Source organism: Equus przewalskii, chromosome 6 (genome assembly GCF_037783145.1).
Source record: "Equus przewalskii isolate Varuska chromosome 6, EquPr2, whole genome shotgun sequence".
Classification (NCBI taxonomy): Eukaryota; Metazoa; Chordata; class Mammalia; order Perissodactyla; family Equidae; genus Equus; species Equus przewalskii.
Genome location: NC_091836.1, coordinates 50,614,070 through 50,638,392, shown reverse-complemented (window position 1 = coordinate 50,638,392; position 24,323 = coordinate 50,614,070). Strand labels below are relative to the sequence as shown.

General features: G+C 41.2%; 2 protein-coding genes across 12 annotated transcripts in view; both read left to right on the top strand.

Moving 5' to 3' along the window:
* Positions 1-24,323, top strand: part of LOC139084153 (zinc finger protein 846-like) — a 145,568-nt gene that overhangs the window by 113,854 nt on the left and 7,391 nt on the right. The gene's annotated exons all lie outside the window — the stretch shown is intronic.
* Positions 475-22,392, top strand: LOC103561674 (zinc finger protein 266-like). 11 transcript variants are annotated; one of them, XM_008536412.2, is made up of 6 exons: positions 475-1,069; positions 15,233-15,323; positions 15,929-16,055; positions 16,666-16,743; positions 17,494-17,537; positions 18,055-22,392. In XM_008536412.2, the coding sequence occupies exons 2-6, from the start codon at positions 15,291-15,293 to the stop codon at positions 19,909-19,911; spliced, it is 2,139 nt and encodes a 712-aa protein (XP_008534634.2). In that variant the 5' UTR covers positions 475-1,069; positions 15,233-15,290; the 3' UTR covers positions 19,912-22,392. The 11 variants fall into 11 exon arrangements, with proteins under 11 accessions (XP_008534634.2, XP_070481676.1, XP_008534633.2 ...); XM_008536411.2 differs by having other exon boundaries at positions 682-1,069; positions 17,494-17,576; XM_070625573.1 differs by having other exon boundaries at positions 706-1,069; positions 15,233-15,334.

The window sequence follows — 24,323 nt, the reverse complement described above, 5'->3', positions numbered from 1 at the left end:
TCTTTAGAATCATTCCTGAGTTAAGAACGCCTGGTATCAGCGCTGTTTCACAATTTAGTATGGGAAGCCCTGGACCGTAGAAGATTGGTAAATTAAAAAGAAATACATATTTGAAGAAAAAAAACGAAAGTACAGAAAAAGGCTGTTACATTGAAAATGCAAAGGAATCAATGATCGGTGTTTAGCATGTCCAACGTAACTAAAAGCAAATAAGGTGCAATTAAGGTTAAATATGGGATTGATCGATTGGGGGAGACAGACCATTTCATGGACTGGGAGGCATATTACAGAAGAATCATGGTAAGGGCTCTAGGCAAGTGAGGACAGGCAGGCAAAAAAGCTTTTGATGAGCACCAGGCAGCCAGAGTCCCCAGTCCCAGCCTCGCCCTTCGTACGTCTAAACCCCACGCTGGGCCTCGCTCTACGTCCCCGAACCCCGCCTCCGGGTAGAGGCCCCGCCCCAGGCCGTAGCCCAGCCCACAGGCCGGCCTCCATCCTCCACCTGAGCCGCGGGGCCTGTTGCCGCCCCCCAGCCCCGCGCCAAGCGACCCCAGGGCCCATCAGCGCCCACGCGGGCAGAACTACGAGTTCTCTGCCGGAAGTGGACGGACGTGATTGGCAGCCCGAGCCCTGGAGCCCCGCCCTTTACTGCCTGAGGCAGGAAGCGGAAGTTGCGTCACTAGTTCGCGTCGTCATTTTTGTCCCGGCCTCAGCGTCTGGTGGAGTTGTTATATCGGTCACTGTGCGGTGGCCACCTCTTCGGTGCGGCCCGTGAAGGGAGGGCCCTGGGCGCACGGAGGGCGTTAAAGGACAGGTGCGGCCCGGGACCCGAGGGGCTCCGTAGAGAGGCCGGGCCTCCGCTCGTCCGCCCGGCCGCTGGGCCCCGCGCTGAGCCGGGGCGGGAAGGGCGCCGTGCGGGGCGTTGGCGTCCCCTGCGCTTCCCTGGTCAGAGCCTCCGCGTCACCTTCGAGACTTTTCCCCAGAAGGAGAAGCAGCTCCGCTGTGCGAGTCCCGTTGCTCGGGCCCCGCGCCCTCCGGTTCTCAGGACCTGCGACCCCGCCGTGTGCCTGTGAGTCCGGGGGAAAGTGGTTCGGGGGCCTCTGCTGCTTTTCCTGGGCGACAGAATGTCACCGGAGAATTTGGCCTTTGCGCGTTATTTCTGAACATTACATAAAGGTGACGCCACTTCGCTTGTTAATAACATGTCTGAGAACTATGGAGAAACATATGGAACAAATTTTAATTTTAACTGCACACACTTGTTTTCAGAAAGAATATCCTGTCTACTGTTTTTCTGAGTAAAAATACAGAAATATGTTTTCAAAAGTACTGTTTCGGTTTCTGTTATATTGTGTGCAGACATTTTATGTGTCTTAATTTGACTTTTACGTTGTAATTCTATTTTCTGTTCTTTTTATTTGTGCATACTGTACTGTAACATTTCTATGGGGAATGGCAGTTGTTGGAGATTCCACAAATGGTGACTGAAATCGTTTAATGAGCTAGGAACTGTGCCAGGGACAGAGAAGAAAGGCGCTCAAAGCATAGTACTGCCATCATGGGGCTTCCAGTCTCATTTAGGAATACAGATTTTCTTTCTTTTTTTCTTTCTTTTTGTTTTTGAGGAAGATTAGCCCTGAGGTAACGTCTGCTGCCAGTCCTCCTCTTTTTGCTGAGGAAGACTGGCCCTGAGCTAACATCCGTGCCCATCTTCCTCCACTTTATACGTGGGACGCCTGCCACAGCATGGCTTGCCACGTGGTGCTGTGTTCACACCCGGGATCTGAACTGGTGAACCCCGGGCCACCGAAGCGGAATGTGTGCAGTTAACTGCTGTGCCACCGGGCTGGCCCTGGAATACAGACTTTCAGTGAATGCTGGCAAGTTTGTGGTATGGACATCAGAAGGCTTAATATGAGGCGGCAATACATATTGGGAGGGATCAGTATTTAAGTTGTAAACCAACACCTGAGTAGGATTGACCTGGTCAGGTCCTTGAGCTGTTGTGAGATTTGTAGAGTGGGTGAGGAAATTTCAGGTCAAGGGAACTTGATGAGCAAAATCCAGCATAGTTGAGACCTTGGTGTATTTCTTAAACTGAGGAGAGAGGGTTCGCAGAAGTGGAACAGACAGAGTGGTGGGAGATAGAGTGGAGAGCAGAGACAGGGGAGTGAGATGCTCTGGACAATATTCTAAGGCCGTGGAATCTTCTGAGATGTTTTAGCAGGAGAGTGATTTGAATCCGTTACAGCTTAAATAGAACCCACTAACTCCTGCCTTGGGAATGAACTTCAGGAAAGATGAGCATAGGCGTGGAGTCAAGAAAATCTTATGATGAATGAATTTTAAAATGCTATTATGGAACCTAGATGTGGATGATTGTTATGGGAAAGAAAATGAATGAAGTGATTTGAGAGTTTTATAGAAGGTGAAATTGAAAGAATCCAGGCATTTCCTTCATTTATTATTTACTAAAGGATATACCTCCGCTTAATGAATATTTGAGTGCTTGGTTAGTACTTAGTGAAAAAATTTAACCCAGAAGTGTTCTTAGGAAACTTGTAAACTGTTCGTGGAGGCAAACATCTCTGCAAGAAAGTAAATGAATTATTACAAATTTATTAGGGCTCTTGAGCTAAAGTAGAGGACAGTATTATTTTCTTTATCTTTATATGGAAGTGGGTGAACGTAAGAAGTAGAGTTGATGAATATTTAAGTTGTAAAAAGACGAGGCATAGGAGTTAGCCATGTGGGAAGGGACGCTAGTAGGAGATGGGAAAGCGTTCTGTATTTGGTTGGTCTCATTTTTAGGGTGAGAAAGGGGAGAGCATCAAGGGTTACGCCCGGATTTGACAGTAGAGACCTTTTATTTGGTTGGGAAAAGTGCTGAGGGAGGAAACTAATCTTCACTATATACCTGATGGGAAAAATATGTGATATCTGTTCAAGTGGTATGAATCAAAAGAAAATAGAAGAAAGTGTGGATGTGTTTTAATTTTATGAGTAGTAGAATCATTCAAGGAGCTAATCAGAATCAGTAATTCACTTGTTATTATCAATGTTAGCATTATTTATGTTAATAAACATAGAGTGGTTTTGTAGTCCACCTGGAGGTTCCGTCTCCTACCCAGATCAGGCCTTTGATTCCCTGACTGAACATCCAGAGTAACCCCTCCTGTTTGACTTTTTATAGACACACATCTAGGGGGCTAGAATCACTCCACAGGTAAAGGACTAGAAGACTCCGCTGATAATGCAGGGTGCCAGAATGCACTGAAGGCTCGATAGTATCTATGTTACCCACTCTGTTTGTCATATGGTGTCTCAATGAGTTAGCTGTGCCATAGTGAAACAGTTGATAAGGGTTCTGAAGATAAAATTCGTGTGGATGTGCTGATACTGTGATTCTGTGAATGTCTTTCCTATCGGCGAGGAGCTCGGCTCATTGCTCAGGTCCAAAGACCTGACTAAATCTGTCCCCGAATCTCCTCTTTACTCATTTGTCTCCAGGGATCACTGTTCTTCTCAATTGTGTATGGGTCTGTGTGAAATCAGGAGACAGAAATCACACTTTGATTTAAATAACAGAAGTTTCATATAAAGATGTAAGGTGGATTTTTAAGAGATGTCCTAGAGTTGATGGAGAGTCCCTAAGGAAAGCCAAACTTGGGGTGGGGGCTGGCCCCCCTAAGACTAGACTTCAGACCTTGATGGAGAAGGTATTGGATGGCAGCCCATTGGATGGTGAAGTTGTTTTCTAGGTTGCCAGGACCAGAGGTAGTCAGCAGTCACTGGGAAGACAGTAAGCAACCCTGTGGGTGCAGACAAGTCATGAATGGTGGGTAAAAGGATTGAGGGAGTCCAGTGCCACTATCAGTGCAAGACATAGTGCGCTAAGGATCCAGATAAGGAGGCCGTGGGAAACAACCGACTGGTGTGCAGAGAAGCCGAGGCTGGTGGATGAGTGCTCGGAAGAAGACAGTGTCCCTCTCACCCTTGTGTTCTTAAGCTAATTAAATATATTTCTGAAAACTAATACATATTGTGTTATGAACATTATTTAGCTATAATCCAGGTATACATGAAGAGTGGTGTGAAGGATCCCAGTTGCCTGTTGATCACCAATCCCTGGGTGCCTTCAGTGAGCCAGGCTCTTTGCCACTCTGTACTGGCAAACATTGGCATCCAAAACTGACATAGTGCTACCCATGAGATGCAGAAAAACTCTCCAAACCAAGCCAACCCTGATGTCAGACAACATTTTCAAAAAAGCAGTAGTACAGGTACAGAGGTCATTATGATAAAATGTTCTGTTTCTCCAAAAATAGAAAAATTTAAATATGTATCCACTCAATTATATTGTTTCAAATATATAAAGCTTTGCTTGACAGAATTAAAGAAATAGACAAGTCCCCAATTCTAGTGGGAGATTTTAATAAATTTTGCCCATATTGTTAAACAGTAGAGGAAAAATCAATTAGGATATACTTTGGAAATGCTATGTGAACTGCCTTATGTACATTTACAGAATAGTGTGTCTAGTAACTGATGGAACTCAGAAATTGCTCTTCTTGGAGCAAGGGGGAAGGAACACACTGGAAGGAGCAAGAAGCCTTTGTAGGGAGATAACTATGTTGTGTATCTTGTTTAGGCTGGGGATTACATGAGCATAGGAGATGGTCATAACTCATCCACTAAATGCTTAAGATGTGCGTATTTAATTGTACGTTAATTATATCTCAGTTACAAAATAGAAAGGAGAGTAAAACATTTTATTCAGGCACCACATGACTAAACACTTTGGTGGGCCTGTTTAGCCCAAAGATCCCCATTTGAGACCCCTGGTCGAAGGACAGTTATATGAATCTGCGCACACAGTTTTTGTGACCGTATGTGTTTCTGGGTTTTTGTCTTCTGAACCGCAGAATAAGGATTGTCGGGTTGTGAGGGTGATACGGTTCATAGATAATGAAGTGTGGAATTGTCAGTGGTGGTTGTCATTTGAATACCGTTTTGTAGATCAGCATTTGGCCTGTTGGTCTGTGTTTGATTGATTACAGGTTATTGGTTTTTTGGGTTTTTTTAAATTAAGGTGATATTGATTTGTAACATATAAATTTCAGGTGTACATCATTATGTTTTGCTTTTTTATAGACTACATCATGTTCACCACCAAAAATCTAGTTGCTTGGGTCAGGCCCCGTGGCCAAGTGGTTAAATTAGCATGCTCTCCTTCAGCGCCCAGAGTTTCACCAGTTCGGATCCTGAACACAGACATGGCACTGCTCATCAAGCCATGCTGAGGTGGCGTCCCACATGCCACAACTAGAAGGACCCACAACTAAAAATATACACCTATGTACCAGGGGGCTTTAGGGAGAAAAAGGAAAAATAAAGTATTTAAAAAAAAAAATCTAGTTGCCATCTGAAGGAGACCTGGCATGAAATGTGGTTGTGCTTGCACGCGAGGCATCCACAAAGCTGGCTGGACTTTTCTGCAAACAGAATGTTCTGTCTGGTGAACTCACAAGGCCCCAGGGAAAACGTTGCTTGCAAACAAGGGTGTTTTATCAGTTCCTCAAAAGGAACAAGCCTGGGGCCTTGGGAGTCTGAAACATTATGAAGGAACCTGTTATAAACAGATGTGTAGGGGAAAGGTCATTATTGTGAGACGCTGGCGCAGGCTTAGGTCGCTGACTCACTGCTTTGGCAAAAGGCCGGCTTTGTTTAGAGGCTATAAGAATAAAGAGCTCGAGAAACTCGAGAGACTACACAGCAACCGGTGTTCGTGTTTTCATTTCGTCGGCAGCAGCCATCTGTCACTGACTCCTTTCACCCTCCCCCTACCTGATTCACCCCTGGTAACCACCAGTCTGTTCTCTATATGTATGTGTTTGTGTGTTTATCTTCCACATAGAATGGAAGTCATGTTAATTGTCTTTCTCTGTCTGACTTATTTCACTTACTGTAATACCCTCAGGGTCTATCCACCTTGTTGCAAATAGTGAGATTTCATTTTATTTGTGGCTGAGTAGTATTCCATTTTATATAGATGCACCCACATCTTCTTTATCCATCAGCTGTTGATGGGCACTTAGGTTGCTTCCAAGTCTTGGCTCTGTGTATGATGCTGCAGTGAACATTGGGGTGCATATATCTTTTTGAATTATTGTTTTTGAGTTCTTTACATAAATATCCAGAAGTGGAATAGCTGGATCATATGCTACTTTCTATTTTTAACTTTTTTGAGGAATCCCCATACTGTTTTCCATAGTGGCTTCTCCAATTAACATTCCCACAGGCAGTGTATGAGCATTCGCTTTTGTTGCTGTCCTCTCCAACACTTGTTATAGCTTGTCTTTTTAATAGCCGTTCAGATGGGTGTGCGGTAATATGTCATTGGAGTTTTGATTGTATTTTCCTAATAATTACTGATGTTGCATATCTTTTCATTTACCAGTTGGCCGTCTTTATATTATCTGTAGAAGCTATCTTTTCATATTTTCTGCCCATTTTCTTTTTGAGTTATTTTATTAATAACATATTAGACATATTGGCTTATACTATTGTGTAAATTTCAGGTGTACATTATTATATTTGAGCTTCTACATAGACTGCATCATATTTACCATCAATAGTCTAGTTTTTATCTGTCACCAAACTCATGTGCCCCTTTAGCCCTTTCACCTTCCCCCACCCACTTCCCATCTGGTAACCACCAATCTGTTCTCCTAATCTATGTGTTTGTTAATTTTCCACGTATGAGTGAAGTCATGCTCATGATTGTTTTTTTCTGTGTGACATTTCACTTGCATAATACCCTCAAGGTCCCTCCATGTTGTCACAAGTGGCACGATTTTGTCTTTCTTAATGTCTGAGTAGTATCCCATTGTATATATACCACATTTTTATCCATTCATCTGTTGATGGGCACTTGGGTTGCTTCCACAACTTGGCTATTGTGAATAATGCTGTGGTGAACATAGGGATCATATTTCTTTTTGAATAAGTGATTTCATGTTCTTTGGATAAATACCCAATAGTGGAATAGTTGGATCATATAATGTTTCTATTTTTAATTTTTTTTGAGAAATCTCCATACTGTTTTCCAGAGGCCGCTTGCATCCCACCAGCAGTGGATGAAGGTTCCTTTTTTTCCACATCCTCTCCAACATTTGTTACTCTTTCTCTCGTTAATTGTAGCCATTCTGAGGGGTGTGAGTTGATATCTCAATGTAATTTTGATTTGCATTTCCCTAATAATTAGAGATATTGACCATGTTTTCATATGCATGTTGGTCATATGTATATTGTCTTTGGAAAAATGTCTGTTCATATCCTCTGCTCATTCTTTTGATCGAGTTGTTCCTTTTGTTGTTGTTGAGTTCTATGAATTCTTTGTATTTTGGAAATTAACACCTTGTCAGATGACTTGTAAATATTTCTCCCAGTTGGTAGGTTGTCTTTTTGTTGTGTTGTTGATTTCCTTGGCCGTGCTGAAGATTTTAGTCTGATGCAGTCTCACTGTTTTATTTTTTCTTCTTTTTCCTTTGGCTGAGTAGACATGTTATTTGAAAAGACTGCTAAGACCAATGTCAGAGTACTGGCTATGTTTTCTTCTAGGAGTTAGATGGTTTCAGGTCTTTCATTCAAGTCTTGAATCCGTTTTGAGTAAGTTTTTGTGTATGGCATAAGATAAGGGTCTACTTTCGCTCTTGCATGTGGCTGTTCAGTTTTCCCAACACCATTTATTGAAGAGACTTTACTTTCTCTATTGTATGTTCTTGGCTCCTTTCTCAAAAATTAGCTGTCCATAGATGTGTGGGTTTATTTCTAGGCTCTCAGTTCTGTTCCATTGATCTGTGTGTCTGTTTTTCTGCCAACACCATGTTGTTTTGATTACTATAGCTTTGTGGTGTATTTTGAAATCAGCGAGTGTGATACTTCCAGCTTTGCTCTTTTTTCTCAGAATTGCTTTGGGTATTTGGGGTCTTGTGCTATTCCATATAAGTTTTTGGATTCTTTGTTCTGTTTCTGTGAAGAATGTCATTGGGATTCTTATTGGGATTGCATTGAATATATAGATCGCTTTAGGTAATAGGCACATTTTGACTGTGTTAATTTTTCCAATTCCTGAGTTTGGAAAATCTTTCCATTTCTTTATATCTTTAATTTCTTTCAACAATATCTTACAGTTTTCAGTGTATAGGTTTTTCACATCCTTGGTTAAATTTATTCCTAGTTATTGTATTCTTCTTGATATGATTGTAAATGGAATTGTATTCTTGCTTCTCTTTCTTCCAGTTGTTTGTTAGTGTATAGAAATTCAACTGATTTTCACATGTTGATTTTGTACCCTGGAATTTTTCTGTATTTGTTAATCATTTCTAATAGTTCTTTTGGTGGATTCTTTAGGGTTTTCTACATATAGAAACATTTCATCTGGAAATACTGATTAGTTTTACTTACTCCTTTCCAATTCCGATCCCTTTTCTTTCTTTTTTTGTCTAATTACTCTGGCTAGTACTTTCAGTGCTGTGTTGAATAAGAGCAGCAAGAGTGGGCATCCTCATCTTCTTCCTGTTCTTAGAGGAATAGCTTTGTTTTCCAGCATTTAAGTATGATGATGTGTGAGTTTGTGGTATATGGTGTTTATTATATTGAGGTACTTTCCTTCTATACCCATTTGATTGAAAGTTTTATCATAAACAGAGGTTGAATCTTGTCAGATTATTTCTCAGCATCTGTTGAGGTGATCCTCTGATTTTTAGTCTTCATTTTGTTAATGTGGTGTTTTGCATTGATTGATTTGCAGATGTTAAACCATCCCTCTGTGCCTGGAATGTGATCCTTTTAATGTATTGCTGTGTTCAGTTTCGTACTTTGTTAAGTATTTGTACGTGTGTGTTCATCAGTGATGTTAGTCTGTAATTTTCCTTTTTTGGGTTGTCATTATTGGATTTTGGTATTGGGATAATGCAGGCCTCGTAAAATGAGTTAGGAAACATACCATCTTCTTCAGTTTTTTGGAAGACTTTGAGAAGTTTAGGTAGTAAATCTTTGAATGTTTTGTAGAATTTACCAGAAAAGCCATCTGGTCCTGGCCTTTTGTTTTTAGGGAGATTTTTGATTACTGTTTCAATCTCTTTGCTTGTGATAGGTCTGTTCAGGTTCTCTGTTTTCTCTTGATTCAGGTTTGGGAGGTGGTATGACTCTAAGAATGTATCCATTTCTTCTAGTTTATCTGTTTGTTGGTGTATAGCTTTTCATAGTTTTTTCTTATAATCATTTATATTTCTGTGGTGTCTGTTGTAATTTCTTCTGTTTCATTTTTTTTCCTTCTCTGAGGAAGATTTGCCCTGAGCTAACTTCTGCCAATCTGCCCCTTTTTTGTATGTGTGCCGCCAGCGCAGTGTGACCACTGACAGACAGTGGTGTTGGTCCACGCCCAGGAATCCAAATCCGGGCTGCCAAAGTGCAGCACGCCACATTTAGCCCCTAGGGTCCCAGGGCTGACCCATCCTCTTTCATTTCTGATTTTGTTTATTTGAGCCTTCTCTCTTTTTTGTAGTGAGTTTAGCTAAGGGTTTGTGAATTTTGTTGATCATTTTGAAGATCCAGCTCTTAGTTTCATTGATCTTTTCTGTTGTCTTTTTAGTCCTATTTCATTCATTTCCATGATTTTTATTATTTCCCTCCTTCTACTGACTTGGGGCCTTGTTTGTTCTTCTTTTAATAATTCTTTTAGGTGTAGTGTTAGATTATTTGAGATTTGTCTTATTTCTTGAGGTAGTCGTGTATTGCTTTAAACTTCCCTGTTAATACCACTTTTCCTGGGTGTCATAGGTTTTGGTATGTTATGTTTTCATTTTTTCTGTTTCCAGGTATTTTTCAAATTCTTCATTGATCTCTAACTGTTCATTAGCATGTTGTTTAGTCTGCACATAGTTGTAACTTTTCTAGCTTTCTTCTTGTAAGTGATTTCCGGTTTCATACCATTGTGGTCAGAAAAGATGCTTGATATGATTTCAGTCTTAAATTTATTGAGACTTGGTTTGTTTCCCAGCATATGGTCAGTCTTTGAGAATGTTCCATGTGCCCTGGAGAAGAATGTGTATTCTGCTGCTTTTTATGGAATGTTTTTTATATCTATCATGTCTCTCTGGTGTTTTGTTTCATTTAAGGCCAGTGTTTCCTTTTTACTCTCTGGATGATCTATCCATTGATGTTAGTGGTTATTGTAGTCCCCTACTATTATTATGTCCCTTTAGCTCTGTCAATGGCTGCTTTGTATACTTTGGTATCCGTATGTTAGGTGCATATGTGTTAATTAAATTTCTGTCTTCTTGGTGAAATGGCTCCTTTATCATTATATAATGTCCATCCTTGTCTCTTGTCTTTTTTGCCTTGAAGTCTGTTTTGTCTGATGAAAGTATGGCTACACATGCTTTTTTTTGGTTGCTATTTGCTTGGAGTATCATCTTCCTTCCCTTCACTTCCTGCTGATGTTTGTCTCTAGAGCTGGGATGAGTGTCCTGGAGGCAGCATATTGCTGGGTCTTGTTTTTTAATCCATCCAGTCTCTGTGTGTCTTTTGATTGGTGAATGTGATCCATTTATATTTAGGGTGATTATTGATGTATGAAGGCTTAATACTGGCATTTTCTCTTTTGTTTTCTGGTTTTTCTCTATTTCCATTCTTTTTGGTTGTGTTTCTGTCTTCCTTTTCATTTTGGTGGTTTTCTGTGATGTGTTTCTCAGTTTCCTGTTTTTTTTATGTTTTGTGACTCTGCTCTGAATTTTTGTTTTGCTGTTACCATGAGGTTTGTATAAAAGATTTCATAGATGAGAGAGTCCTTTTTGTGCTGATGGCATCTTATCTCCATTTGCCTCTGCAGGTTCCCTCTTTTCCCTCTTCCCATTGTATATTTTTGTTGTCACAAGTTATCCCTTTTTGCATTGAGTTAGTGACCAAATTGAAATGCTTATTATCCATTTTTGCAATGTGAGTTAGTGACCGAGGTAAACTGCTTATAGTTATTTTTAATGCTTTCTTTCCACTTAGCCTTTATGTTATAATTGCATAGTAACCTATTCTGTTAGAGAGTTGAAATTTTCCGATTTTGTCTAAACTGATCATATTGCTCAAAGCTTTGTATACCTTTGTCTTCTCGTTTCAGATAGAAGAGCTCCTTTGAAGATTTCTTGTAAGGCAGGTCCAGTTATGATGACCTCCCTCAACTTTTGTTGGTGATAGCCTTTTTTCTTCTTCATATGTGAAGCATAACTTTGCTAGATAGAGTATTCTTGGCTGCCAGTATTTATCTTTAAATATTTTGAATATATCATTTCTCTCTCTCCTGGCCTGTAAAGTTCCTTCTGAGAAATCTACTGATAGCCTAATGAGGGTTTCTCTGTAAATCATTTTCTTCTTTCTGGCCACTCTTAATATTCTTTCTTTGTCATTGACTTTTGACACTTTTAATATAATGTACCTTGGAGAAGGTCATTTTGTATTTAGAGAATTAGGTGTTCTATTAGCTTCATGTCCTTGTGTATCAAGTTCCTTCCCCAGGTTTGGGAAGTTCTCAGCTCTTATTTCTTTAGCTAAGCTCCCTGCTTGTTTCTCTCTCTTCTTCTTTTGAGATACCCATTATCCTTGTGTTACTTTTCCTGATTGAATCGGATATTTCTAATAGCATTTCTCTATTTTTGAGAAATCTTAGTTCTCTCTACTTTCCACAGGAATCGTGTCTAGATTTCTCTTTCCAATGTTTTCTGCTTTACTCTTAATCTCATTTATTGTGCTCTTCCACTCCAGAATTTCCTCTTTTTATTCTTTTAGAGTTTTAATGTCTTTGGTGAAGTACTTCTTCTGTTCATTAATTTTATCCTTGAGCTCAGTGAACTGTCCTGAGTTTTCTTAAAAGTTGTTGTGTTTCTTCATGACAGGTATGTTACATTCTCTGTCAGTTAGATCATAGTCTTCCATGACATCAAGTTTGGTTTCTGGAGAAACGTCATTTTCTTTTTATGATACTGAGTTACTGTTGTTCTTCATGGCACTTCTCTGTCAGTGCATTTGGGGTAGGAAACGCTTTTCTTATTTTGGTAAGGCTTTGTTTATTTTGATTCTGAGCAGCTTCCTGTTGTATTTGTGAGCTTGAGCGTTCCACCCTCCACTGTCTGTCCCAGAGGAGATGTCAGTACCTTCGTTGTGTTTTTTGTGCCTCTGAGGTTGCTGGTACCTTGCTGCATACAATGTCACCCCCATTGTCACCAGCCTACGAGAACCTCTTCTGCTTCTGGGGTTGCCTGGGTTATAGGTTCCCTCACTACAGTAGGGTACACAGGGAGAGTTGGGCAGTAGCTGGGGTCGTGAGCACCTTCACCTCGTCTGATTTGTTGGGTCTGCAGGTGTTGCTGCTATAGGTGGGGGGGGAGGGGTGGAAGTTGCAGGTGCAATTCTAGGGAGGACTGGAGTCATTGGGCCCATTTTCAGTGTTGCTGGCTCTCCACAGCTTGGAATGCTGCTGTCCTGTGCAACCCCTGTTTTGCTGCTCCTGGGTTATTTGGGGGTGTTGGCAACAATACTCCTGGGGGTGCTAGATTTGCAAGTGTTGTAGCTGCTTCTGGGTTGCCCAGGTTCATGAATGACACTCTCACCACCACACTGGGAGGAGTACCTGGGTCACCAGTGCCACTGGGGCTCCCTAAGTTCTAGTCTCTGACACCTTGTGGTTCCTGGAACTTGGGGTCACATGCACCGCCACTGCTACCAGGGACCTGGGGTGTTGTATGCAGCACCTGCTGCTGGCAGGGCTGGTATCAGGGGCAGTGCCACCAAGGGCTGGGTCATGGGCACCACTGTGACTCTGAAACCTCAGGTCATACGTACCAACTGCCAGTGCTTGAGGATGCAGAGGGGCTGAGCCATGAGTGCTGCTGTGTCACTTGCAGTGTCTGGTCACGGGCACCACTGTCACTACCAGGGTTATCTGGGTCTTGGGTGCAGCCCCTGCTGGTGGAAGGGCCAGTGTTGGAGGTGTGGCCACCAAGGGAGAGGGAGGGGGCCGGGTTACAGGTGTCACTGCAGTTCTCAGAGGCTCCAGTCAAGGCCTGCAGGGATTGCTGGCAGCTACAGTAGCATGGCTCCTGGATTCCTGGGCTTCCAGTCATGTGTGTTACCTCAGTTCTTGGAGCCTCTGGTTGCAGGTGTAGCCACAGATCCTGGAACTTACAGTCTCAGGAGCTGCCACCTCTGCTCCCCTGGTTCCACCACATCCAGGAACGTGCGTCAACCCACCTTCGGATGTGTAGATGTATCGATTACTCGGGTCTTCTGGCGTGCTGTGCAGAGTCCTTTGTTGGTCTATGGATGTCCTACTGGTTTCAACTTAGAGCAAGAAACCAACGGAAGAATTCAATTGCCATGATGCTGATATCACTCCAAAGGTTATTGAATTTTAACAAAAAGAAGTTAACCTTCAAATGAAAAATATTAAAAGACAGTTTAAGAAACATGAAGTTAGTCTGTGGAAGAAATGAATAAATTTGAAATCCAATTGAGTGGAAAATGAAACTGATAAGTAAAATGGAAAGGTGGTTGTCTGAAAAGACTCATAAAGTATAAAAATGTTGGGCAAGCTATGATGTAGCGTTGCCCATTCCCAAGGCCAGGATGGAGCACATACGTATTTGGAGTGTTTCTAACCAAGACCTGTGAGGACTTCCCAGTACTTTAATGTTTCCGAGTTCTTTTGTATAAAGATTGATGTACTTTTTCTAATCTTTTAGGGTCAGGTGTGAAAGATGTAATGATTATTTCCCTTTTCTTCCATTTTCTTGTTCAGGAACCAACAGAAAATACTGCTTTCTGTATATGGATTTGTGTGTGTGTGTGTGTGTAAGACACCCTTTATTTTCTTACCTGCTTATTTTCCTCTATCACTTTTGAGTTGGTCTATCAGTTATTACTTTAGTGTATCAATGTTGGATCTTGAACCCCTGTGACATGTTTTTGTACATGTTACTGCTCTCAACTGAGTGACTAGACAGGGACATAACTTCACTATTTACTGACAGAATAAAGGAGCTTTAAGGGGGCTGGCCCCGTGGCCGAGTGGTTAAGTTCGCGCGCTCCACTGCAGGCGGCCCAGTGTTTCGTCGGTTCGAATCCTGGGCGCAGACATGGCACTGCTCATCAGACCACACTGAGGCAGCGTCCCACATGCTACAACTAGAGGAACCCACAACGAAGAATACACAACTATGTACCAGGGGGCTTTGGGGAGAAAAAGGAAAAAAAAAATAAAATAAAAATCTTTAAAAAAAAAAAAAGAACTTAAAGGAGGCAGGCCCAGAGCTTTAGACTTCTGCAGTACCCATCAAGGGAAGCTCAAGGGTTGACTGAATAAAATATTTCCTTTTTCTTCCCTTCGTATGCTCAGGAACAGTCTCAACCAGGGCCATCCAGTGGAATGTGTAGATCATATATGTATGGAAAATATTTAAGCATATAAAGAATATTAAAAACTTGAGATATTTTACATCACTTTCTACATTTAAAGTGTTCTAAACTCATTAGACTGTAATTTTCTGAGATATACTTGACTTGTGTTCAGATCATACAAAGTTAAGAGTTGAAAGAGTAGATTTAAATATTCAAGTTGTTCCCAGTATTTGCGTGAGCTGTAAGCTCCTACTGAGACATCTGGTACAGTGGTCCTCAGTAAATGGCAGTTGATGTTACTGATGCTCTTGTCATAGAGCGTACTGTTTTAGCAGCTTAGGTTTTCCCTGCACAATAGACTTCTTTGGTCCAGACCTGAGCTGTCATGCTGGTGGTTTATCTATGAGGAGCTAAGTGGACCAGAGAATGCAGTTCTCTAAGTCAGCTTTCCAGTATACATGCATTAGGGAGAGTTGCTGCACAGTCTCATTCATCACTATTATGACAATGAACAGTCACATTCCTCAGGGCTTAAGTTTGCTTACCTATAAAATCAAACCATTATGCTTTTCCTGATGGGCAGCGTGGCCCACAGTCCCCTTTTGTGGCTCCAGGTGAGACACGACTCCTCTGACATTTGATGGCAGTGGTGTGTATTTGTGTGAGGTTTCTTGAGTGTGCAGGGATATTTGGGAATTTCAATCCAGAATGGAATGACTTCCTGGCAGGTGAATGTGAGAATTATGGTCATCCCTGGGTCCTCATGTCTTCTTTCTTCTAGGTCTTCTTTCTAAGGACATTTTCTGCCTTCCTGAGGAAAAGATACAAGTAGAGAAAGGATGGCGACTGACTGTTTGACAAGTTGTTCTCAGGTAATTACAAGGTGTGTCCTTCTACAAAGTGACATATTGCATGCACCAGTTAGACATATTTCCTTCTAGGTAGACCTGTCTCCAAGGTTTCTTAAAGAAATCAAGCCACTCAAGGACTGAGTCCCTGTTGAATTCCCTCCCAAAGTGGAGCCTCTCATATTGGTTCCTGTGACTAATCTCAGTATTTCGGTAATTACTTTCTACTATTGTCTCATGATGAGAACTGCATATTTCTTGTTTAGCTGGCTGCTATGATATGGTAATGAAGAGGAAAGTGTTCTCAAAGAATTTATTCCTTAATCAGCTTTTAAAAGTCTTTAGAGTTTGCTTAGGACTGTTCTGCAAGACAGAAGTTAAGATGAGACGAGCTTTTAGCCTGGTTGTGGTGAGATAAGTTCATTTGTTAGAGATTCTGTTAAAACCATAACTGGAGTCAACCGTGAGGAGTGTTATTAGAGAGAAGAGTACCTAGGACCATTGCACCCTGGGAGAGCTGCTGAGAAAGTTTGACACCTTCTGTTCCCATTGGTCTGCCATCTTCATTCCCCAGTGAACACTGGTGGAAATGTTAGTTTACTGAAGCCAGCTTGTGTATCATGATTTAGGACTCAGTTTCCTTTGCCGATGTGGCTGTGCACTTCACCCAAGAGGAGTGGACTTTACTGGGCCTGACTGAGAAAAATTTATACAGAGATGTGATGCTGGAGAACTACAAGAACCTTACCGCAGTAGGTAAGGCTGCCATCTTTCCTGTAGCCTCTTATGGACCAGATATATATGATCTATTTACTATGTTCCATGACTGGTGATGTGGTCTGCACGTAATGAAAACTAACAAACACTAGTCTCTACACTACTGGCTTTTTATCCAGTGTGATTTCTGTGAAACTGTGGTTCTAGGACTAACACCATCCCCGTCACTCTCTTAGAAATGTGCATTCTCAGACTCCACTTTTGACATAGTGAATGAAACTGTGGCACTGCACCCTGACATCTTCATTTTAATGAAAACACTGGACATGATTCTGATGGACAACGAAGTTTGACAACCACGGGTGTAGTGGTTTCTCCATGAAAACAAACATCTCTTTTTGTGCTTATTTTATTCCCTATTTCAATAAAAGTCCTAATGCTTTGTAATCTGTATATAGATATCTGAACGTGGGTTTCAGGGACCAGAGACACCTGATCTCTTGGATGCACAGAAAGAGGGGATGTTTGCATTTTTATCTCTTTTGAAATAGTTTTCCTACATTCATTAAAAATAAAGGAGCTGATCTGTGGGAAATTTGTCATCTTGTACACAGGGCTTTTCTGTTAATACATCTTTTCGTGTGAATAGGGTATCTGTTGTTTAAACCCAATGTGATCTCTTGGTTGGAAGAAGAAGAGTTAGGGACAGTGGAGAGAGTCCTCGAAGGTGAGTGATTGTGTAGAACTTCCCTGATCAATGGAAATTTCAGTGTGTTTGGAATGACAATGAGGAAGGTGTAAGACATGCTTTCTCTAGAAGGCTAAGGTCACTGGTCTCTGATGCTTTGAGGTATCATCAACTTCTCATACATTCATACTTTACATTTACTCACAATTTCCACTCATCTCATCTTGTTCTGTTTTTTTTAAGTTCATCATTTAGCATATGGTCTTTATCCAGAGCTTTCCTACTTTCTTTTCCTGATAATGTTCTGTCCTTTTCCACATCATATTTAATTTTCATAGAATTGTATTAATCAACCAGTGAACCTTTGACTACATATCCTTAATATTGTAAACTTTTCTTCTTTGAGGAAGATTAGCCCTGAGCTAACTGCTGCCAATCCTCCTCTTTTTGCTGAGGAAGACTGGCCCTGAGCTAACATCTGTGCCCATGTTACTCTACTTTATACGTGGGATGCATACCACAGCATGGCTTGCCAAGCCGTGTCGTGTCCGCACTCAGGATCTGAACTGGTGAACCCCGGGCCACTGAAGAACATGCAAACTTAACCACTGCACCACTGGGCCAGCCCAGCATTGTAAACTTTTGACATAGCCAAGCACCTAAAATCTGTCTTGCCTTTTAATTAGTATGTTTAGTTGAGAAATAAAACAAATGATCCTTACTGTTTTTAACTCCTTTAATGTACATTTCTTGCTATAAATTCCAACATTTTCTTATTTTTTGTTTTAGAATGGGCAATACAACTGAAACCCAAAGACTCAGCAATTCAGCAGGTTAGTTCTGAGGCAGAAGCATCTGCTAGGATAGAAATGGTAAGCTCAGTAAGTTTCAGAAGAGAGATTTCTTATTTTCCACTTTTTAAAAGGATTGAGATTTTCATTAGATCACACATGGGCACAAGTGATTGATGTGTAAGATGAGCAGCATTCACCTGAGAGAGAGCTATGTCTCTGGAGAGGTATTCTGAATGTGGTGAATTTAAGAATATTTTAAACCTAGCTTGAAATTTGTTGCTTCCGAATTCGCTCAAGGACTCACTCCTACTTATGTAACTTGATACTGAGTTAAACAATTCCATGAAACTTTACAGGACTCTTTTAAGATTAGACTAGATGGTATGTCATTTTGGTAGAAGGATTCCCTCATTAGACTTGAAAGAAATCATGGTAGGAAGTGTATGAATTTAATGGAAGTGATAGAAATCAGCATCATGATGTTTCTGTTTTGAGATGGGTAGGATAAATTAACGAGTTGGACAAATCTTTGAATTATTCTTCTGTTCATCAACAGGAAAGAATCCCCAGTGGGTGGGAACTCTATGATTGTGAGCAGTATGGGGAAGACTTCAGTGAGTGTTCATGCCTTAAGACACACAGGAGAGCTCACGATGGAGGGAACCCTCATGATGATGATCAGTATGGGAAAAGCTTCCTTACTCTGCAGAAGAAAACCTCTACTGGAGAGAAGCTTTTCATGTTGAATCAGTTGGGAAAAGCCATCAGCCCGACTTTAGGTATTGTGCACTGGAAAGCTAGCATGCAAGGGGAAGACTTCGAATGCAGTGATGGTGGAAAAGCCTTTGCTGATCACTCTTACCTTTGGGCCCAAATGAGAACTCACAATGGAGAAAAACTCCATGAAAGGAAGGAATATGGGAGATCTTTTATTCACTCCACAAGTGTTGGTGTACATATACAAACTCACACTGGTAATAGTCATTATGAATGTAATGAATGTGGAAAATCCTTTAAAAGTTTCTCATACCTGAACTCTCACATTCATATTCATACTGGAATAAAACCCTTTAAGTGTAAGGAATGTGGGAAGGCCTTCGCTCAATATGAGTCCCTTACTGTCCATAGAAAAAATCACACTGGAGAGAAGCCTTTTAAATGTGGCAAATGTGGGAAAGCCTTTTCCTCTTCCTCAAATCGTAGTAAACATTTTAGAACTCACACTGGTGAGAAGCATTTTGAGTGTAATATATGTGAAAAAAGATTTACCAGATCTTCATACTTAATCATTCACAAGCGTACTCACACTGGAGGGAATCCCTATAAAGGTAAGGAATATGGGGGAGATTTCAGTTCTGTAGACCTTGACAGTCACAAGCAAACGCACACCAGAGAGAAACCCTATGAATGTAACAAATGTGGCAAAGGCTTTACACGTCCCGTGCATCTTAACATTCACATGAGAACTCACACTGGAGAGAAACCCTATGAATGTAAGGAATGTGGGAAAGCCTTCGCTCGATATGCATGCCTTATTCGCCATGGAAGAACTCACTCTGGAGAGAAACCTTATGAATGTAAGAAATGTGGAAAAGCCTTCGCTCGATATGCGTGCCTTATTGACCATAGAAGAACTCACGCTGGAGAGAAGCCTTTTAAATGTGGCAAATGTGGGAAAGCCTTTGCTTCTTCCTCAAGTCATAGTAAACATTTTAGAACTCACACTGGTGAGAAGTGTTTTGAGTGTAATATATGTGAAAAAAGATTTACCAGATCTTCATACTTAATCATTCACAAGCGTACTCACACTGGAGGGAATCCCTATAAATGTAAGGAATGTGGGGAAGAGTTCAGTTCTTCTATAGACCTTGACAGTCACAAGCAAACTCACACCAGACAGAAACCCTATGAATGTAACAAATGTGGCAAAGGCTTTACACGTCCTGTGCATCTTAACATTCACATGAGAACTCACACTGGAGAGAAACCCTATGAATGTAAGGAATGTGGGAAAGCCTTCGCTCGATATGCATGCCTTATTCGCCATGGAAGAACTCACACTGGAGAGAAGCCGTTTAAATGTGAAAAATGTGGGAAAGCCTTCACTCGATATGAATCCCTTACTGTCCATAGAAGAACTCACACTGGAGAGAAGCCTTTTAAATGTGACAAATGTGGGAAAGCCTTTGCTATGTCCTCAAATCTTGGTGAACATTTGAGAGTTCATACTGGAGAAAAGCGTTTTGGTTGTAATGTCTGTGGGAAAAAATTTGCTAGGGCTTCATATGTAATCATTCACAAGCGTGCTCACACTGGAGAGAAACCCTGTAAAAGTAAGGAATGTGGAAAGGGCTTTCAATGTTGTCACCACAGCATTCACAAGCAAACTCATACTGGAGAAAAACCCTATTAACATAAGGAATTTGGGAAAGCCTTCACTAAATCGTCAGGCTGTATTGACCACATAAAAGCTCACAGTGTAGAGAAGCCCTTTAAATATGACATATATAGGAAAGCCTTTGATAGTTCCTCAGATCTTGATAAACATTTTAGACCCATACTAGACATAAGCCCTTTAGAGTGTCATGTGTGTAGGAAAATATTTACCAGTTCTTGGTACTTGATGATTCAGAAGTGTACTCACACTGGAGAGAAACCTTAGAAATGTAAGGAATGTTGGAAATCCTTCAGTTTCCCAGTTAGTTCTGGTGTTTTGAAGGAAATCCCCTGGAGAGAAACTGTATTAGCGTAAGGAATGTGGTAAAACCCTCAGGAGTCCTTATTCACTCCAAAGATATGAAAGGACCGCACTGCAGAGATGCTTTCCAATTAAGAAATGAAGGAAAGCCATGAGATTCTCCTCACAGCCCAGCATGTGAGGACTAACAGTGAAGCCATAGTATTAAGAAACATGGAAAGCCGTTCCCTATTTCCTCAGTGAAATATGTATTTCTTACATGTGAGAGATCTCACAGTGGAGACAAATCCAACTGATAGGTGGGAAAATTGTTCTGACGGTGTTCACTTGTGATTTCACTTTGGAGAAAAGCTTTACGAATGTAAGAAATGTAGTAGAGTCGTTATTTTCCATTGTATCATTTCTCATCTTTAGTAAACGTGGTGATCCACAGTCAACAGGAAGTGAGTACAGGGAATATGGGAAGTGCTACCCTGAGTGTGTGAATCTTAGGGTCTTCTGAGATGCATAGCATCCTGGGTGGTTCTCTAGATCTATTTTAAGCCTTTGTGATTAGCCCTAACCATTCTTGTGCATGATGTCTCTTTCTTTCTGCTGATAGGCCAGTCTAGTTCCCCCACATTCCAAGATGCACCCTGGTCAAAAGTTGGTCTACTCAATTCACATCTAATCCTCTTCTAACTACCTCATCTCTCTTGTTGGATTGACATGGTCTTACATTGTGAAGGCAGTGACTGCTTGACTGTGTGGAGTGCTCACTGAACTCATTTAGGGGGAGTCATGCTGGCCACTGTATTTGGTGGTAAAAAGACATCTCTAAATTTTATAAAATTATCTTTTCCCTCTCACATGAGATCCTTTCAGATAGAAAGTCAGTTTCAAGCATGGTGTAGTTGGCAGAGAACTGAGGTAACACTTAAAATGTGGGATACCCTGATCTCATGATCTTTATGCGTGAACAGCAACCCTACTACCTGGGGAGGACTTTTAACCTCAAGCTGTACAGGATGATGGTGAGAATCAGGAATGTTCTCTTTCACAGCATACCCCACCACAGCATGGCAAAATAATGATCTCATTTGATTGCCTCAAGCAACTGTTACTGGTGATAGGACCTGCTTCTATGTTTGTCATTTGATCCATGGGCTGTGGAAATAGAAAAACTCATGTGAATATACGTGGTCTGGATAACCTGCTGTGCTGCAGGCCCTTTTTGGGAGGGCATCGCCTCAGTGTGAACTCTGGTTGTAGACAGAGCAGCACAATATCATTTCACCTTCAGTGATACACGTTCACATGGTTTGGATGCTCAAGCAACCTTGGCTGTGTCAGGTATGGCCATCAGGCATGCAGGTGCTTGATGACACCTTCTTGTGACTTGAAGCACTGTATGAGAACCTAAATCAAGCTTAATGAGTCCCGAACAAGAATTGTGTGTTATGTTTGTGTTACATGTTTGTGTGTTTGGAGGAGTATGTCATGTTGTGGTTCACCTGGGGTAGGTATTTTGTCATTCAATCCCTCTGTTGTCCTTTTAATTATTGGCAACAACACCAAAGATCAGCTGATTATTTTTAACCTTTTGTATGTAGTGTAAGGTCGTGGACTGACCTCAGATGAGATCCTGATTGTAAGAAGACCTTTTGGTCCTATCAGAATTTGTCACTGTTGCCACAGTCTAAGAGCTTGTGGGTAGTGTTTGAGGTCACTCCTGCAGATTAGCCTTATCCTGCTGCCTGCACTGTTATAGTGGCAGCGTCCTCAATAAGGGCTGTGCAAGAGAAATGGAGCAGATTTGGTCCCAGCTTTTGTTGGACAGTGGCTGAGAAATGGGCATATTCATGTGAACACACTCCAAAGGCCAAGATGATGTGAGCCATATATGCTACAACACAGTGAGTCTTTAAAAATATTCTAAGTGGAAAAAAGCTATTGATTAAAAATTGTATGATTCCATGTATATGAAGTGTCTAGAAAATCTGAATCTATTGAGACAGGAGATTTGTGTTCGCCTGTAAAGTGAGAAGGCAAATGGGGATTTTCACTGCCAACGCCTGCAGTGGAAGTGATGAAAATATTCTAAAACTTCTGTGCATTCTGAAAGCCTCTACATTTACTAAACAGTGTTGAGTTATACAAATGGATGAATTGTATGCTATGTGAATTATATCAATAAAGCTGTTTCAAGAAACAAAAGGGAAATTTGTGATAGTGCCTACACCATTTGGAGGTTATGAGCATAACACACCTGTTGTCTATGAGGCATCTAGCATGGTAAGATGCAGCAAATGTTAGCTTCCATATTGTTTTTACCACTAAATATTAAAACTTCATATAAAACTATTATAATCAAAGGGTATGATATGGGCATAGGCAAATATATTACTATGCAGGACAGTCTCAATACTAATACAGGTACATGTAGGAATACAGTGTTTAATGTGGAATTTCAAGTCGTTAAGTCAAGGATATTTTATCACTAAGTACTACTGCAACAATTTTCTTTTTGGAGGAAATAAAGTTGGATCCACTACCCCACACCCTGGGCTGAAATACACTCAATGAGGATTAGAGATTCAAATGTCTTTAGAAGTAGTAAGTTTTAGAATTAAATTAAGTTTGCATGTAATAGACAGTTTCAAGAGATGTTTTCAAGCAAGAGATGAAATCCAGAAATTATTTTTAAAAAACAGATTCCTTTGGTTACCTAGACATTTAACATTTTGTACAGCAACAGATTGAACGTTAACATAGCAAAACATAGCAATTCAATAGATGCATAAATTACATATGATAACATCCTTAAGCAATTCTTGATAAAGTGTTTTATTAAATCAGGATTTAAAAAGATCTGTATTAACTCCATTTGGGCCACCCACTGAAATCCATGGCAAACATGGTTATGAGAGAAACTTTAGAACCCGTCCTAAGTGAAGGATTTCTGGTATGGGTGCGATTTCACTACCTAGTATGGAGGCCTTGGGCTATACAGTAAAATCAGAAAAATGAGAGCAGTTATTTGAAAAACAGAAAAGCTGAAAGACTTAGAGAAAACGTTGTTACGTTAAAAACACAAAGGAATGAACAGATTTTAATGTGGTGTCCAATACGCATAAAATAAAAATGGGCAATAAAGACCTAAGGATAAGGCTGAATGGAGGAAATAGACTATTTCATGGATTGGCTGGCATATCATGGGAGATCCTTTGTAAGGGCGCTAGGAAGGCGATGAACATTTGATGAACATTCCCAGGTTCAACCCCCACCCCGTGTGAGGGCCCTGCCCTCGACCCGTAGCCCTGCCTAGAGCTCTGGGTCTAGACTCAACATTGTCGGGGCTGTTTGTGCCTCCAGCCCGGCACTGAGCCAACCTCAGCCCATATCTACCCACACAGTTGTTAACTAGAATTTCTCAGTCTGAGGTGGTCTATTTTGATGGACAGACTGAGCCTCAGAGCTCTGCCATCCACAGGCAGGAAGCGAAAGTGTGGTCACTTGTTCTTTGGAGATTTTCTCACGCCTGTTCCCGATATCCTGGAGACTTCCACATAGGTGGTGGTCCAGCCCAGCCCGGCTTTGGTGAAGTCTGAAGAAACGGGATGATATCGGGGTTGAAGTGAAAGTCAAAGGGCACGTTTGGTCCAGACCACTGAGGGACCTGTTTACACAGTCCTGGTGTGTGCTGCTGGCTTCTGCTGGGGCCCTGGGGCTTTCCAGCACAGCCAGGTCCAACAGCCTGTTCAGGCGTTCATTCCCCACAAAGATTTGAGCTGTAAAATGCTGAGGGCACATGCCCAGGGGCTTTTCATCCACTGAGTTCCCTCTTTGAAAGCCTTCTAAGTAACCTTTGTGACTTGTCTCCAGAAAAGAATTTCCATTGTTGGAGTGACATTGACTCAGCCCCCACGTCCTCCCATCCTCATGGTTTGGCAAGTCTGACCTATTCTGGGGGGCACTGGCTAAATGTTGGTTCAAGAGGGCCTCTGTTTACTTTTATATGCAAAAGAATATTTTATGTGGGAATTTGGTGGTGTCTTTTTGGGTCCTTCATTTATTTTTGACACATTACATTCAGGTAGAAAGGTACCTTCTTACATGTCTATGATGTGCATGTTTCTGTATATAAA

Bases quoted from the DNA above. Each gene is read 5' to 3' on its own strand.
- LOC103561674 (XM_008536411.2), top strand. From the start codon at position 15,291: ATGGCGACTGACTGTTTGACAAGTTGTTCTCAG. The intron at 15,324-15,928 runs GTAATTACAAGG...ATCATGATTTAG, and splicing joins GTTTGACAAGTTGTTCTCAG to GACTCAGTTTCCTTTGCCGA. The intron at 16,744-17,493 runs GTGAGTGATTGT...TTTTTGTTTTAG, and splicing joins AGTGGAGAGAGTCCTCGAAG to AATGGGCAATACAACTGAAA.